Source organism: Podarcis tiliguerta (genome assembly GCF_965153285.1).
Source record: "Podarcis tiliguerta genome assembly, chromosome: 4".
NCBI classification, from domain to species: Eukaryota; Metazoa; Chordata; class Lepidosauria; order Squamata; family Lacertidae; genus Podarcis; species Podarcis tiliguerta.
Genome location: NC_139537.1, coordinates 54,105,605 through 54,117,160, shown reverse-complemented (window position 1 = coordinate 54,117,160; position 11,556 = coordinate 54,105,605). Strand labels below are relative to the sequence as shown.

Below are 11,556 nucleotides of genomic sequence, written 5' to 3'. Positions count from 1 at the left end.
CCCTTGTGGGCACACATACCTTTTCGCTAAGGGACAAGAGTAGTTGTACTTATTGTATTTTTTTCATGTATAACGTGCCCCCGTGTATAAGACAACCCCTATTTTGGGGGCCTCCAATTTAAGAAAATGGGGGGAGATGGCCCAGAGTTGTTGAGCAAAAAGGTTGGGTTGGGAGTGTGGTGATCACACAGGGTCACTGGATGTTTCACCGTCTATTGATCCCTGTGCCACCACTTTATTTCCCGCTGCCACAACCCAGGCCCTACCTGGTACAGTACTGAGTCCAGTCAGGGTTAAATTGGAACATAAACTTCTGTTTATTTATTGCAGTTTAACAAGCGTGTGGTTTCATAAACGGTATCGGTCCATTACAATCATGGGGTGCCTATCCAGACCTATAACTTCCGCTACCTGCTCTCACTCACTAAACCACCTCTCAGATATTTACTTGTCTTCCTAGCCCCTAACTGTTCCTGACTCAGCTTATTTCACTACACTGACTCAACCTACCCACAGACTCTATCCCAATTCACTCCCACTCCAACCAACCACCCAACGAACACTCCCCTTCACCCCTCCCAGAGCTGGTTTTATAGTCCCTCTGACTCCACCCCCTGGGTTCTGATTGGGTAACCTGTTTAACTATTTCACTTCCAGCGCTCTCATGTTAACGTCACAGGGAGTTCCCAGGTTTTTTCAGGTTTTTTGGGAGGGGATTGCCCAATTGCCACAGCAGTAGTCAGTCCACAGTAGCCCTTGCCGCAGCCACCAATCATCAGCCCAATTGCCACAGCAGCAGCCAATCCACATCAGCCCTTGCCGCAGCCACCAATCACACACACAATCGCCGCTGACAAGCTCCTGCAACCAATCGCTCATTCCCATCTGCACTATCCATGTATAAGACGACCCCCCATTTTGAACATTATTTTACAGTAAAAAAAAACTTGCTTATACATGGAAACGTACGGTAATTTTATTTCTACTGTACTAGAAGCCCGTGGGAACTACTGCCTACTGAACTGGTAGGGTGGAAGGCCGCCTACTTCCTTGGAATAAGTGATGCTTGTGCTTCAGCTTCTCTTTCCCTCCCTCCGTCTTTCCTTTTAGCTCTCATGCAGGTGCTCACAAGGCACTGCAGTAATGTAGTATTTGCATTCTAACTCCTCTCTTTACCCAGCTCCATGCATGTCTGTCTAGCACCTTTTGTACTTCTCTCTCTCTCTTTATACTTGATATTAGATCCATCCAATCTCTACCACTTGGTAGATGTAATGCCAGAACTGCTAGTTCAACTGGAATAACCAACGTCTTATTTTTGTAACAACACAAACAGTAACCAATCTTTCTATTTTGTGTTTTCTTTGATTCTCAGTTTTGGATTTTTGTTTGGATAGCTAATTCCCCACTGTGCACTAAGTCTGAGCTAATGATCCTCCTCTCCACGTACATTGATTTGTATACTGCGATGACAATAGCAGCAGTTCAGGGACATTTGACAAATGTCAGGAATGCAACCATGCTAAAGACAATATCAGATTTATTCTACTTCTGTTTGAAAAAGAAATTACAACACTTTGGAATAATAAATTTTGTTCACTCAATAAACAGGTGCCTTCAAACAGCATGTAATAAACTAGAGAGATTTCATCTGCGGCTTGCTTCTTCAGTTGTGTGACTCAGGAAGAAGAATGCTTAGAAAGTTACTAGATCTGGTTAAGGATGCCTGTCCACATCCCATGTGGATTTCATAGCAGATCGAACAGTATTTCTGGTCAACAGAAATGGATCAAAATGCAGTAATGGACCATCTCCCAAAATACATATTGTAGAGCTATCATCACCAAGAAAAAAACATCTACACACAAACAATACAAGAGTAAAGGTTTGCTGTTCCAAAATGTTTTGTCACACATAAAGGTGGCACGATTATTATTCAGTGCTGGAGAGCCAGGTGTTAGTCACTGACATCCTTTGGTAAAGGAAGCCTGAGTGTTAGCAAGATATCTCCTGTTTTGCATGGAAGAAAGTCTGAGCACCCACCTACACAATTTCTTTTACAATCCAAACTGAGATTCAGAAAGCAGCTCTGCAGCTCACAGGCATATGGCTTGGGTACATGTGCCCTTCAAACGGAGACACAAGCTTCCTTGGATGGCAACACCTTCCTTATGCATTACTCTAGATTTATAAACTCACTTTAAAAGCAACCGAACAAAAGCCTATGTAGAAATTACAGTGCATACTCCATTTAAAACATATACATACATGAATAGTACATAGAGGTGCAACGGGATTTCTTACATTTCTCCCAGAGCAAATCCAAGGCATCTTTCATAAGCCACACCTTTCATTTTGCGTATTGTGCTTTACTTCCAAGTACATTTTCAACAGGCTGCTGTGGAAGGCATACAAGACTATAAGTTGCACCAAAGGATATCTCCCTTGGCTCGTACTTGAATACTGATGTGTCTCTAGACTTTGGGAGAACTAAGAGAATAGAAAGGGAAATTTCACCAGATGTAGGATTCCCCAGTCCTCTCTTTTGCACAACAATCCTTCTGTGGTTCTGAATGTGAATGCTCAGGGCACCCTAGTTGCTGGCACTTAAGTCACAGGCTTTCTAGGGGACCTTGCACAAACCAGATTACAGTGGTACCTCAGTTTACGAACTTAATCTGTTCTGGAAGTCCGTTCTTAATCCGAAACCATTCATAAACTGAGGCACACTTCCCTAATGAGGCCTCCCGCTGCTGGTGCCCTTCCACCGTTTGGATTCCGTTCTTAGACTGAGGTAAAGTTCGCAAACCTGGACACTATTTCCGGTTTTGCAGAGTTTGTAAACCAAATTGTTCGTAAACAGGACTGTTCTTAAACGAAGGTACCACTGTAGTTTCTTCATGCCCGACGTTCCTTTCTGTAAGCTGGGAGCAACAACCCATGCCCATTTCAGTTGGATACATTGGTCCCAAACTCTCATTGTTCGGTATTAAAAAGGCACACTGTCAGCATTCACCTTAGCAATTCCCATCCAAGCAAAATGGCTGCCAGCTATTGTCCAATAAAAGCTGCCATGTGAATTTAAGCGCTGTATTAATCTGCCCAAATAGGTCTTGAAGGCCACATGCAAAAGTTTTTCCTAGCTCTACATCTGAAGACCCTTCTAATTGTGCAGGTTTCAGAGACTGAATCTCAAACTGTAAGCATGGAAAACACATGCTAGTAGTCCCTCACCATCACAGACCCTTCTCAGGCACAGTGTGTATGATATATTCTCCACAGAAAAATATAATAATTATAGAGCCTTCATTAAACAAATCTCAGTTGTACATAGCATCTAGTCAAATCTAGACTAGATTCTTGCCAATGTATGTGTAGGCAAATATAATGCCAGTTTATCAGAGTTTTCGGTTAGCTGATTAGTTGAGATGCCCCATTCATTAAACCAGAACATGATGCAGGAAATGTAAATAAAGTAAAATAAAAAAAACTTGTGAAAATATCTTCTTTGTTGAAGAGTTAGCTATTTATTACATTTCTACTCCACTCTTCCAAGAAGGAACGCAGATTAGCTTAGTCCTGGTTCCTCTGAAATTTGAGTTCCTCTCCAAGCAGTTTACAGTGCTAGACCTGTCAAGCTTTGGCAACAGGAACTGCTTCATGTTCATAACATACTTGGGGGCCTTTTCAATTCTCTCAGTGCTCAGGGATAAGGTAACTGGAAACCTGTAGGCCACATCTGTCTCTCCAAAGGACCATCATCTGTACCCCTCAGTTACTGACCCCAAAACAAAAGGGGGAACAGTATATGCAAAGAGGGACTAGGGCGGCAGGGCTGAGGGACTGGGCTATCTATCATTTCACCCTCCCTCCTGAAGGGTTTTCCTGGCGAATAGTTGCTGACCAGAGAAGATTAAGCTTCTCAGCTTGCTATTGGTTTTGTCAAATCCCTTGGCAAGGTGACACTTCTAAATAGTACACAGACATATTGATATAAATTGTTGTTATTTTAACGCTACACAAAACTACATTTCTAAAGATTTCTAAAGCAACTTGCTTAAAAAGTACAATTTCCCCCAATACATCTCCATATGACAACCAGTTAAAAAAAAGAAGAAGACGACATATAAAATCTTAAAAAGAGAATAATTACAGCAGCCATTTTTTGGTATAAGAATATATTATTTAGAAGATTACTTTTTCTTTAAAAAAATGTACAACAGCAGAGATTCCTTATTGTCTGCATCCATAAGGATAAATACTAGGGTTCTTTTTTTATATAAAAAAGGAACTTGGAAAAAGTGCTTGTGGCAGTGTCAGCTGTTCAGTCTCATCCTCCGTCAGTGCTGTGCAATCCCATGATGCTTAGCTAGACTTGGCAAACCTCTAAAGGATCTTTGTGTCCATTATAATGCTGGAATTAAAATACAAACATCATTAGAGCCCAAAGAATGAGGTCTCATCCACTCAGAATAATTTTTGGCAGGGCTCAGACGTGCTGATTCAGCACACCTTTTAAGCCACACTCACAGCAACTGTGGTAATCCCTATTTGGCAACATTTGCACCATACATTTAAAGCACTAAGAGACCACTTTAAAGAGCCATAGCTTCCCACAAGGAATTATGGAAGCTGTAGTTTGTTAAGGCTGCTGGAAGTTGTTGAGAGACCTTTATTTGCCTCACGGGGTTACAATTCCCAGAGTGCTTTAACAATCAATCCCTCTTCTTGGGGAACTCTGGAAATTGTAGTTCTGTGAGGGGACTAGGACTCTCCTAACAATTCGAGAGAGCGCTCTCTCTCTCTGCTTTTTATTACTGGTTTTATATTGTATAAACAGTTGGTCAAAAATGCATTACAATTCTATTTTATTTTGTTTTTCACAAGCATATGTTCAATATATTGCAGAGAAATTAGCTGGATTTTATCAATTTATTTGCTGAAAACACCTCATGCCATAGGCAATTTTCTATATAATGTTTTAAATGTTGTCACCATGTTTCTTAATGTGAAAGTATCCTTTAAAGAGGGATAATTACCCTGATGTGCCTTGCCTTTGCTTTTCACTTCTCCTTGCTTCCGATTGCCAAACTTTCGTTCTTCTTCTTCTGTAACTAGTTAAGAGTACAATGGAATAATTAACAATGGCAGTCATGAGGCATCTGATTTGTCAATATAGCAGCCACCGAGTCATTGGCACAACCCAGCAAATATGATCATCAGTGCATGAAATCTGTTCGTTTCAGTGGAGTTTCCTTACAATGTGCCCCATAGGATCTGCAGCATCACTGGTGGGTGTACAGGAACTGTTATTTTTCTCTCTGGTTGTTTCCTCTGGGTACCCAACACATGTAGGCACCAGTGGGGAATGCATGAGAGTGTGAACTGCCTTTTGAGTAGGGGTGGCCCATCCCGTTTTGCCACCCAAGAGAGCCAGTGTGGTGTAGTGGTTAAGAGTGGTGGACTCGTAATCTGGTGAACCGGGTTCACGTCCCCACTCCTCCACATGCAGCTGCTGGGTGACCTTGGGCTAGTCACACTTCTCTGAAGTCTCTCAGCCTCACTCACCTCACAGAGTGTTTGTTGTGGGGGAGGAAGAGAAAAAGAGATTGTTAGCCGCTTTGAGACTCCTTTGGTAGTGATAAAGTGGGATATCAAATCCAAACTCTTCTACCCGAGGCAAAACGGGAAGCTGCTGCCCCTGTCTCCTGCCCCACTGCTGAAGCCTTACTGGAGTTGTGTGGCAGTACCTTCTGGTAAGATCTTGTGGAGCTCTCGTGAGATGGGAAGAAATGGAACATGATCGCTATAAAAATCTAGCTTGGAATGAAGTCAGATCAATAAAGGTAGGAGAATGAAAAGCCCATAGTGAAAAAATTACAAGGTGAAACAGTGGGCATCATTTGGGGCCAATGCTGAAAAGCAAAAAGCAGGCTTGTCTGTCCATGGCTAGCTTACCCTCTGCCACTCAGAAGGACTGCTCTGTCTTCATTCTTTGCCACTGCGAGCCAAAGGCCATTTGACTGCCTCAGCAGGAGCCACAAGCACTTGACAAAGGAGAGCTATAATTTGCTCCGCATGTGTTCTGCTTTGCATGCATCATTTTCCTATTAGTTGCCTTATTACCAGAAGTGCTATGCTACTATGCTTAAATGAACCAATTAATTCATGAAATTTGTACATCCCTGTTTTATTGGCATCGAAGGGAACCTGTGGTGGCTTCCTTCCAGAGGGCATTATAGCATTACACATAAGAATGTAGGAATCTTTGCTTCAGCGTTGTCAGGGGTTCAGGAGCAGAGTCACAGGAGAGGGAGGAAATGGAGAGCGAGGAGGAGGAGTCTGAAGGAAATGTCAGCGAAGACAGCAGTCCAAGGTCTCTGAGTCTCTCCAGTGACTCGGAAGATTCACAGAAAGGGGCCCCCATGGTCAGGGCAAGGGGAGTGCCCAGGGGGGCACCTCAGGAAGAAGGGGCCAGAGGGGACTCAGAGAGTAGCAGCTGGAAATCCGGACCAGTGACCCCCCCAAGGAGGGAGTCGCCAGGAAGGGAGCCCATCAACCAGGTCACAGAGATTTTAGACTCGAGATGGGGGGAAGAGGGAGTAGAATACTTGCTCGCCAGTGAAGGTACCCCGGCCAGCGCCAACCGTTGGGTGCCGGACTATGCCCTGAACGAGCCTCTGCTCAAGGAGGAGTTTCATGCCTTGTTCCCACACAGGCCCATGCCAGCCGAGTATTTCGACGACTGGCTTTTCACACCCACGCTTTCAACCAGCACCTTCCAGGGGTTCACCTCGGACGAGGAACCAGCAACGGAAACACGTTCCCCGGAGGGCTCGCCCTCGGGGTTTGCCTCAGACCGCTCGTTTTGGTGGGACGATCGAGGAGAGGAGCGGTGGAGCAGGAGGTGGCTGAGGGGTCCTTGGCGGGCAACGGACCCAGAGGACACCGAGGGTGAGATGGACATGGACAGGCTGGGGGAGGACGTTGGGTTCGAGCATGGCGGCACGGAGATGGAAGCAGAGGAGATCGAGGTCGGCGAGGACAAGGAGGACGAACCGGACTTATACGGATGGATGCACGCCACGGGGGACGAACTGTATCCGCCATTCACCCCCACAACGACGGAGCACCCAGCACCCCCGCCGGAGGAGGGGGAGGGGGGAACGGGGGCTTCGAGGGGGGGATGGATGTCAGGGGTTCAGGAGCAGAGTCACAGGAGAGGGAGGAAATGGAGAGCGAGGAGGAGGAGTCTGAAGGAAATGTCAGCGAAGACAGCAGTCCAAGGTCTCTGAGTCTCTCCAGTGACTCGGAAGATTCACAGAAAGGGGCCCCCATGGTCAGGGCAAGGGGAGTGCCCAGGGGGGCACCTCAGGAAGAAGGGGCCAGAGGGGACTCAGAGAGTAGCAGCTGGAAATCCGGACCAGCGTCCCCCCCAGAGGGCAGTAGGGGGGAGGAGTCCCAAGCATCGGGATCAGGTGGCGCGCGGGCAGCGGGAGAACGTGAGGCAGGAGCGACCACACCCTCGGCAGGGAGCGAGGAAACGGTCATCAGGAAAGTTAAACGCGCGCGCGCGCCAAGTTCAAATGTACAGGAAGGCGGCAAGGTGGGCAGCCCGGGTAGGGAGCCAGGTCCTAAAGCCCGCCGAAGAGAGGGGGAAGAGTCAGAGGGCTCAACATCTGCTTCAGAAGAGTCCAGGAGGGAGGAGACACCGGGGGGTAGTAGGACCCAGAGGAAGAGAGAGAGAAGGAAGAGGTGGAGTAAGATTAGAGTGTTAAACTGGTGCGCAGGGGGGGAAGACTCAGATGGAGCTTCGCCGGTCTAAAGTTCAGACGTAGAGCTGGGACGCTGAGGCTTTGAAATGGAAACTATTCTTCAATAAAGACTTTGATAATATACTATCGGCTAGCGTTGGTCCTTGGTGAGCTGGGACCCGGAGCCAGCCCTGACAAGCGTGAAAATCACAAAGCCTGTTTTATCAAGCACAGTTGTAAGTGAAGTTAGAAGATCTTCTCGTTTGCAAAATATGTGACTGAAGCACAGCTATCCTTCAAAATTTGCACTTCTATAAAATTTGCATTTATATGAATTTTGTATTGCATTTCTTGAAACAAATAATGCACACAAAATGCATATGGTTGGGCAAGTATGTGCAAAAATGCATATATTTGTGAAAATGGCATATAAAATGTGTTGTATTAGGAGAATTCTTGCAAGAAAAACCTCAAAATCCTGATTCATCTAAGGGAGTCTGGGTGTTGCCTTTTCAGCCTCTGCAGTTGTCTTTGTTAATCCCACAAACAGAAGCTTGTCTTACCTCTTTCACAGCATCATCTATTTGCTTCAGCTCCTCATAGCGATCCCTGGATTCCCAAAGTGGTTGGAGCAATACTTCTTCAACCTCTGGAAAAAGCTAAAACAAAGCAAGAAAGCTAAACTAAAATTGTTTCCAATAACTATGTGTTTTGAAATGAGAAAAATTCAGCATGCTAGCATTGTATAAATGAGCTATTAAAAGCCTGGAATGTTAGTACCGCCCCCCCCCCCCACTCCTATGCATGCTAATGGCAAGTTTTTCCTTGTGGTGGATTTGTAGCTGGGCCTGGAAGACATAGCCTTCCATCCCTTCAAGTTGTATTTTACTTGTAAACACCTATGAGATGCTTGCTAATCACATTGGGTGTTTCCAAACAATTGTTTTTCTGTGGGTGGGTTTCAGTTGCTTACCAGGAAATCCAGGTTGTGCAATTAAAGTGGATTTGGGGTTCTTGCACCCCTCAAAAAAGCTATGAGAAAATGCACTTGATCCAAGGGCTTTTGATCAATCAACTTCTTGACCTTACCTTTGTTACAGTTTCAAACATTGGGATAAGAACAAACTTCAGGAAGCCTATCTGTGCTGTAGGTTTGGTCACTTTGTCTCGGTCCATGAAAGGGGCCACCGGAAGGCCTTCGGACTTTTCCCGGTCACTCTAGGACAAAGTGTAGCAATACATTAAGTAAATTCAAACCAGTGGTCAATATTTATCTAATTTGGAATGATATAATTGGTTATTATGTGTGACCTGTTTATGCTGGATTATTTTAAAGATTTTTTTTATTTTTGAAAAATGCAGCCGAAAGATTTTCAGATCTACAGAAATTTGGGGCATTGGAGGAAAAGTGGGAGGGTGGCAGAGACATCTTCTGGGGGTTCTCAGCAGGGAAGATTATGTGTACTTATCTGGAAGTAAGGCCCATTGAACACAGTGTAGGATTGCTCTGCAAATGAATGAAGGGCAAACTGAACATTCTTTCATCTTTTGCTCTTTCTGCTATTATTCAATGGCTTTTTGGCTGTATTTTAAAATTTCCACACTGGGAACATGTTAAATCAAGAAAAAATAGAACTGCCTTTTTGTGCTGCCGATCACGATCAAGCCTTACTTGGTGTGATGCCAGCTGCCACAGCTTGTATATACACATCGTGTTGACGGATTCGAGAGGGCAAGTGGACTGCTACTTTTTTTTGTTACTTCCTGCAGTCATCTCCAAATGAAATCCGGTAAGAAATGATAACGATGTGGCACCATAAGGCGCTTTTTTCCAACACTAATGAGATTGTCCTTTTGAAATGATCACAGCCCTTTCTTTTCTTTTCTTTTCTTTTCGCCTTTCTCTTTAAAATCATGACTAAGCCTTTTCAGTTCTAATAGGCTTAGTCATGAATGGTTCAAAGTCACAGATATAAATAATCCAAACTTAACCTACATGGTGCTGCTTATTTAGCTGACATTTTCTACAAAGTCCTTGTCCCTGTTTGGTTTCAAAATGGTTTACATGCTGAGTTAACTCCTAAAAACAGCCCTGTTAGAGAAAACAGGCAGCAATCTGCTAACATTTGCATTTCTGGGCTGTGATTGCCCTTTTAGGCTACAAATTACAGTCAATTACAGTCACTTTTATTCAAAGTACACCATCAGAATGACACACTTTCAAGACCCTGCTGAGAAAGGGTCTTTCATCTTGGTGGACCTAGAAAGTCAGGCATTGTTACTGGATAACTCTGTTGTATTGAAACATGAACTACTGTGGCAGTTCCACTGGGTGTACCCTTACCTGCATAAAATACTCCTCTAATAAGCAGTCTACCCATGGCTCTGCCACTTCCATTGGGCGAACTTCATTGGAGATATCACAGCATTTGATCAGGACCATCTTTAGCTGAAAGGAGAGCATTTTACAGTGTGGTAAGAAATCTGCCATGTTTACCTGCACTTATTACCGGGCAATGTTTCCTTCATTTCTCAGTGAGATGTCAGCACTGAAAATAAGGGCACCTCCAGCTGTGGCTGTACACAGCAATAAGCTGTTCTTGCTATTAAAGTGCATTTGTACTGTATTTGTGCTGAACTTTCAGCTTCTACTCCTGCTACATGACATGCCCTGTGACACCCCCACATTGGTGCCTCCACACTGGCATTGTTGTTTTTTTAAAATATTTTTTATTAACAGACCAATCAAATCAAATCAAATCAAATCACATAAATTCCAAATTACAAAGCCGAATTTTAAATTTTTGTTGGGGGTACCCATATTTCAAGTTCCGAAAGGGATCCAATCCTCTTGTTGCTGCTGCTTTAAAAGTCCACAAATCTGTCCAAATAATGTTCACAATTCTGTCCAATCCTTTCTTGTTGTTTTCCACATCTCTTCTAATTATTTTCATATATTTTTCCTCTCTCTTTGTGGCCTCTGATAGTCTCCCAAGTGGGTTGAAACAAATTTGTATTCCTGTGTGGATTTTCCGTTCGTCCAAGAGTCATATTTCAGACGGCTACCGCATTTCATCGCTTCCATAAAGAAAAACATTCTTGCCGTCTACTTGTTAACTTTTCACAGGTCTGTCACACCCTTTCTCAGCCCTCGAGGAGGTTCTGCCAGGAATCCAATATGAAAACAAAGCTTCCTCCTCCCGATCACAAATCTTTCAACAAGACCTGTCAAGATGGCGACTCCCTTTTTGTTGCTGCGTCATCAAAAGCCCTTGTTCTTTTCTCGATCTCATAAGCCAAACTTTTGGTAGTAAATCATTTCCACACAGTTTTTAATCATCCTGCTTAGGTCAGTTATGTGACAGTTCTTTCTTGGGGAGGGGTTATTGGTTAATCACATAGAAGAAAATAAAAAAACCTGAACCTTTGATGTATTTTCTTTATATTATATTCCATTAAATCCAACCCATCACTCTCGTTTCACAGAGGTCACTTCAATTAGCAGTCTTCACTCCCTTTCTTCACTTGAAATATGTGCATTTGCTTCTATTTCCAATTATATATTTTGAGCTGATGCAGCCAGTGCACGATCAGAGACAGCGTCCGGGAGAGCCGGACCCACCCGAGGGCTTCGTGCCTAGTGCCCTCACCCCCTTCTTTCGAATCTGGGGGTAAATTATGGACACAGCAGGCAAGGCAGTGTTCCCCATTTTCTTGGGGCAACAAGGGAGGCTGCATACTCCCATATCAACCTCTTAATTACCTCGAGTGGGTCGGAGAGATGTTATTGTCGGCCATCTTC

General features: G+C 44.2%; 1 protein-coding gene across 3 annotated transcripts in view; it reads right to left on the bottom strand.

The window, feature by feature from the left end:
- Positions 1-293: 293 nt before the first annotated feature.
- Positions 294-11,556, bottom strand: part of PDE9A (phosphodiesterase 9A) — a 71,190-nt gene continuing 59,927 nt past the window's right edge. For all 3 annotated transcript variants that reach the window (XM_083437361.1, XM_083437363.1, XM_083437362.1), the window contains 5 exons: positions 10,099-10,203; positions 8,844-8,972; positions 8,318-8,413; positions 5,040-5,114; positions 294-4,414 (listed from right to left, as the gene is read on the bottom strand). In XM_083437361.1, the coding sequence (XP_083293487.1) occupies positions 5,064-5,114; positions 8,318-8,413; positions 8,844-8,972; positions 10,099-10,203 (381 nt within the window). In that variant the 3' untranslated portion in view covers positions 294-4,414; positions 5,040-5,063. The remainder of the gene's footprint in view (positions 4,415-5,039; positions 5,115-8,317; positions 8,414-8,843; positions 8,973-10,098; positions 10,204-11,556) is intronic.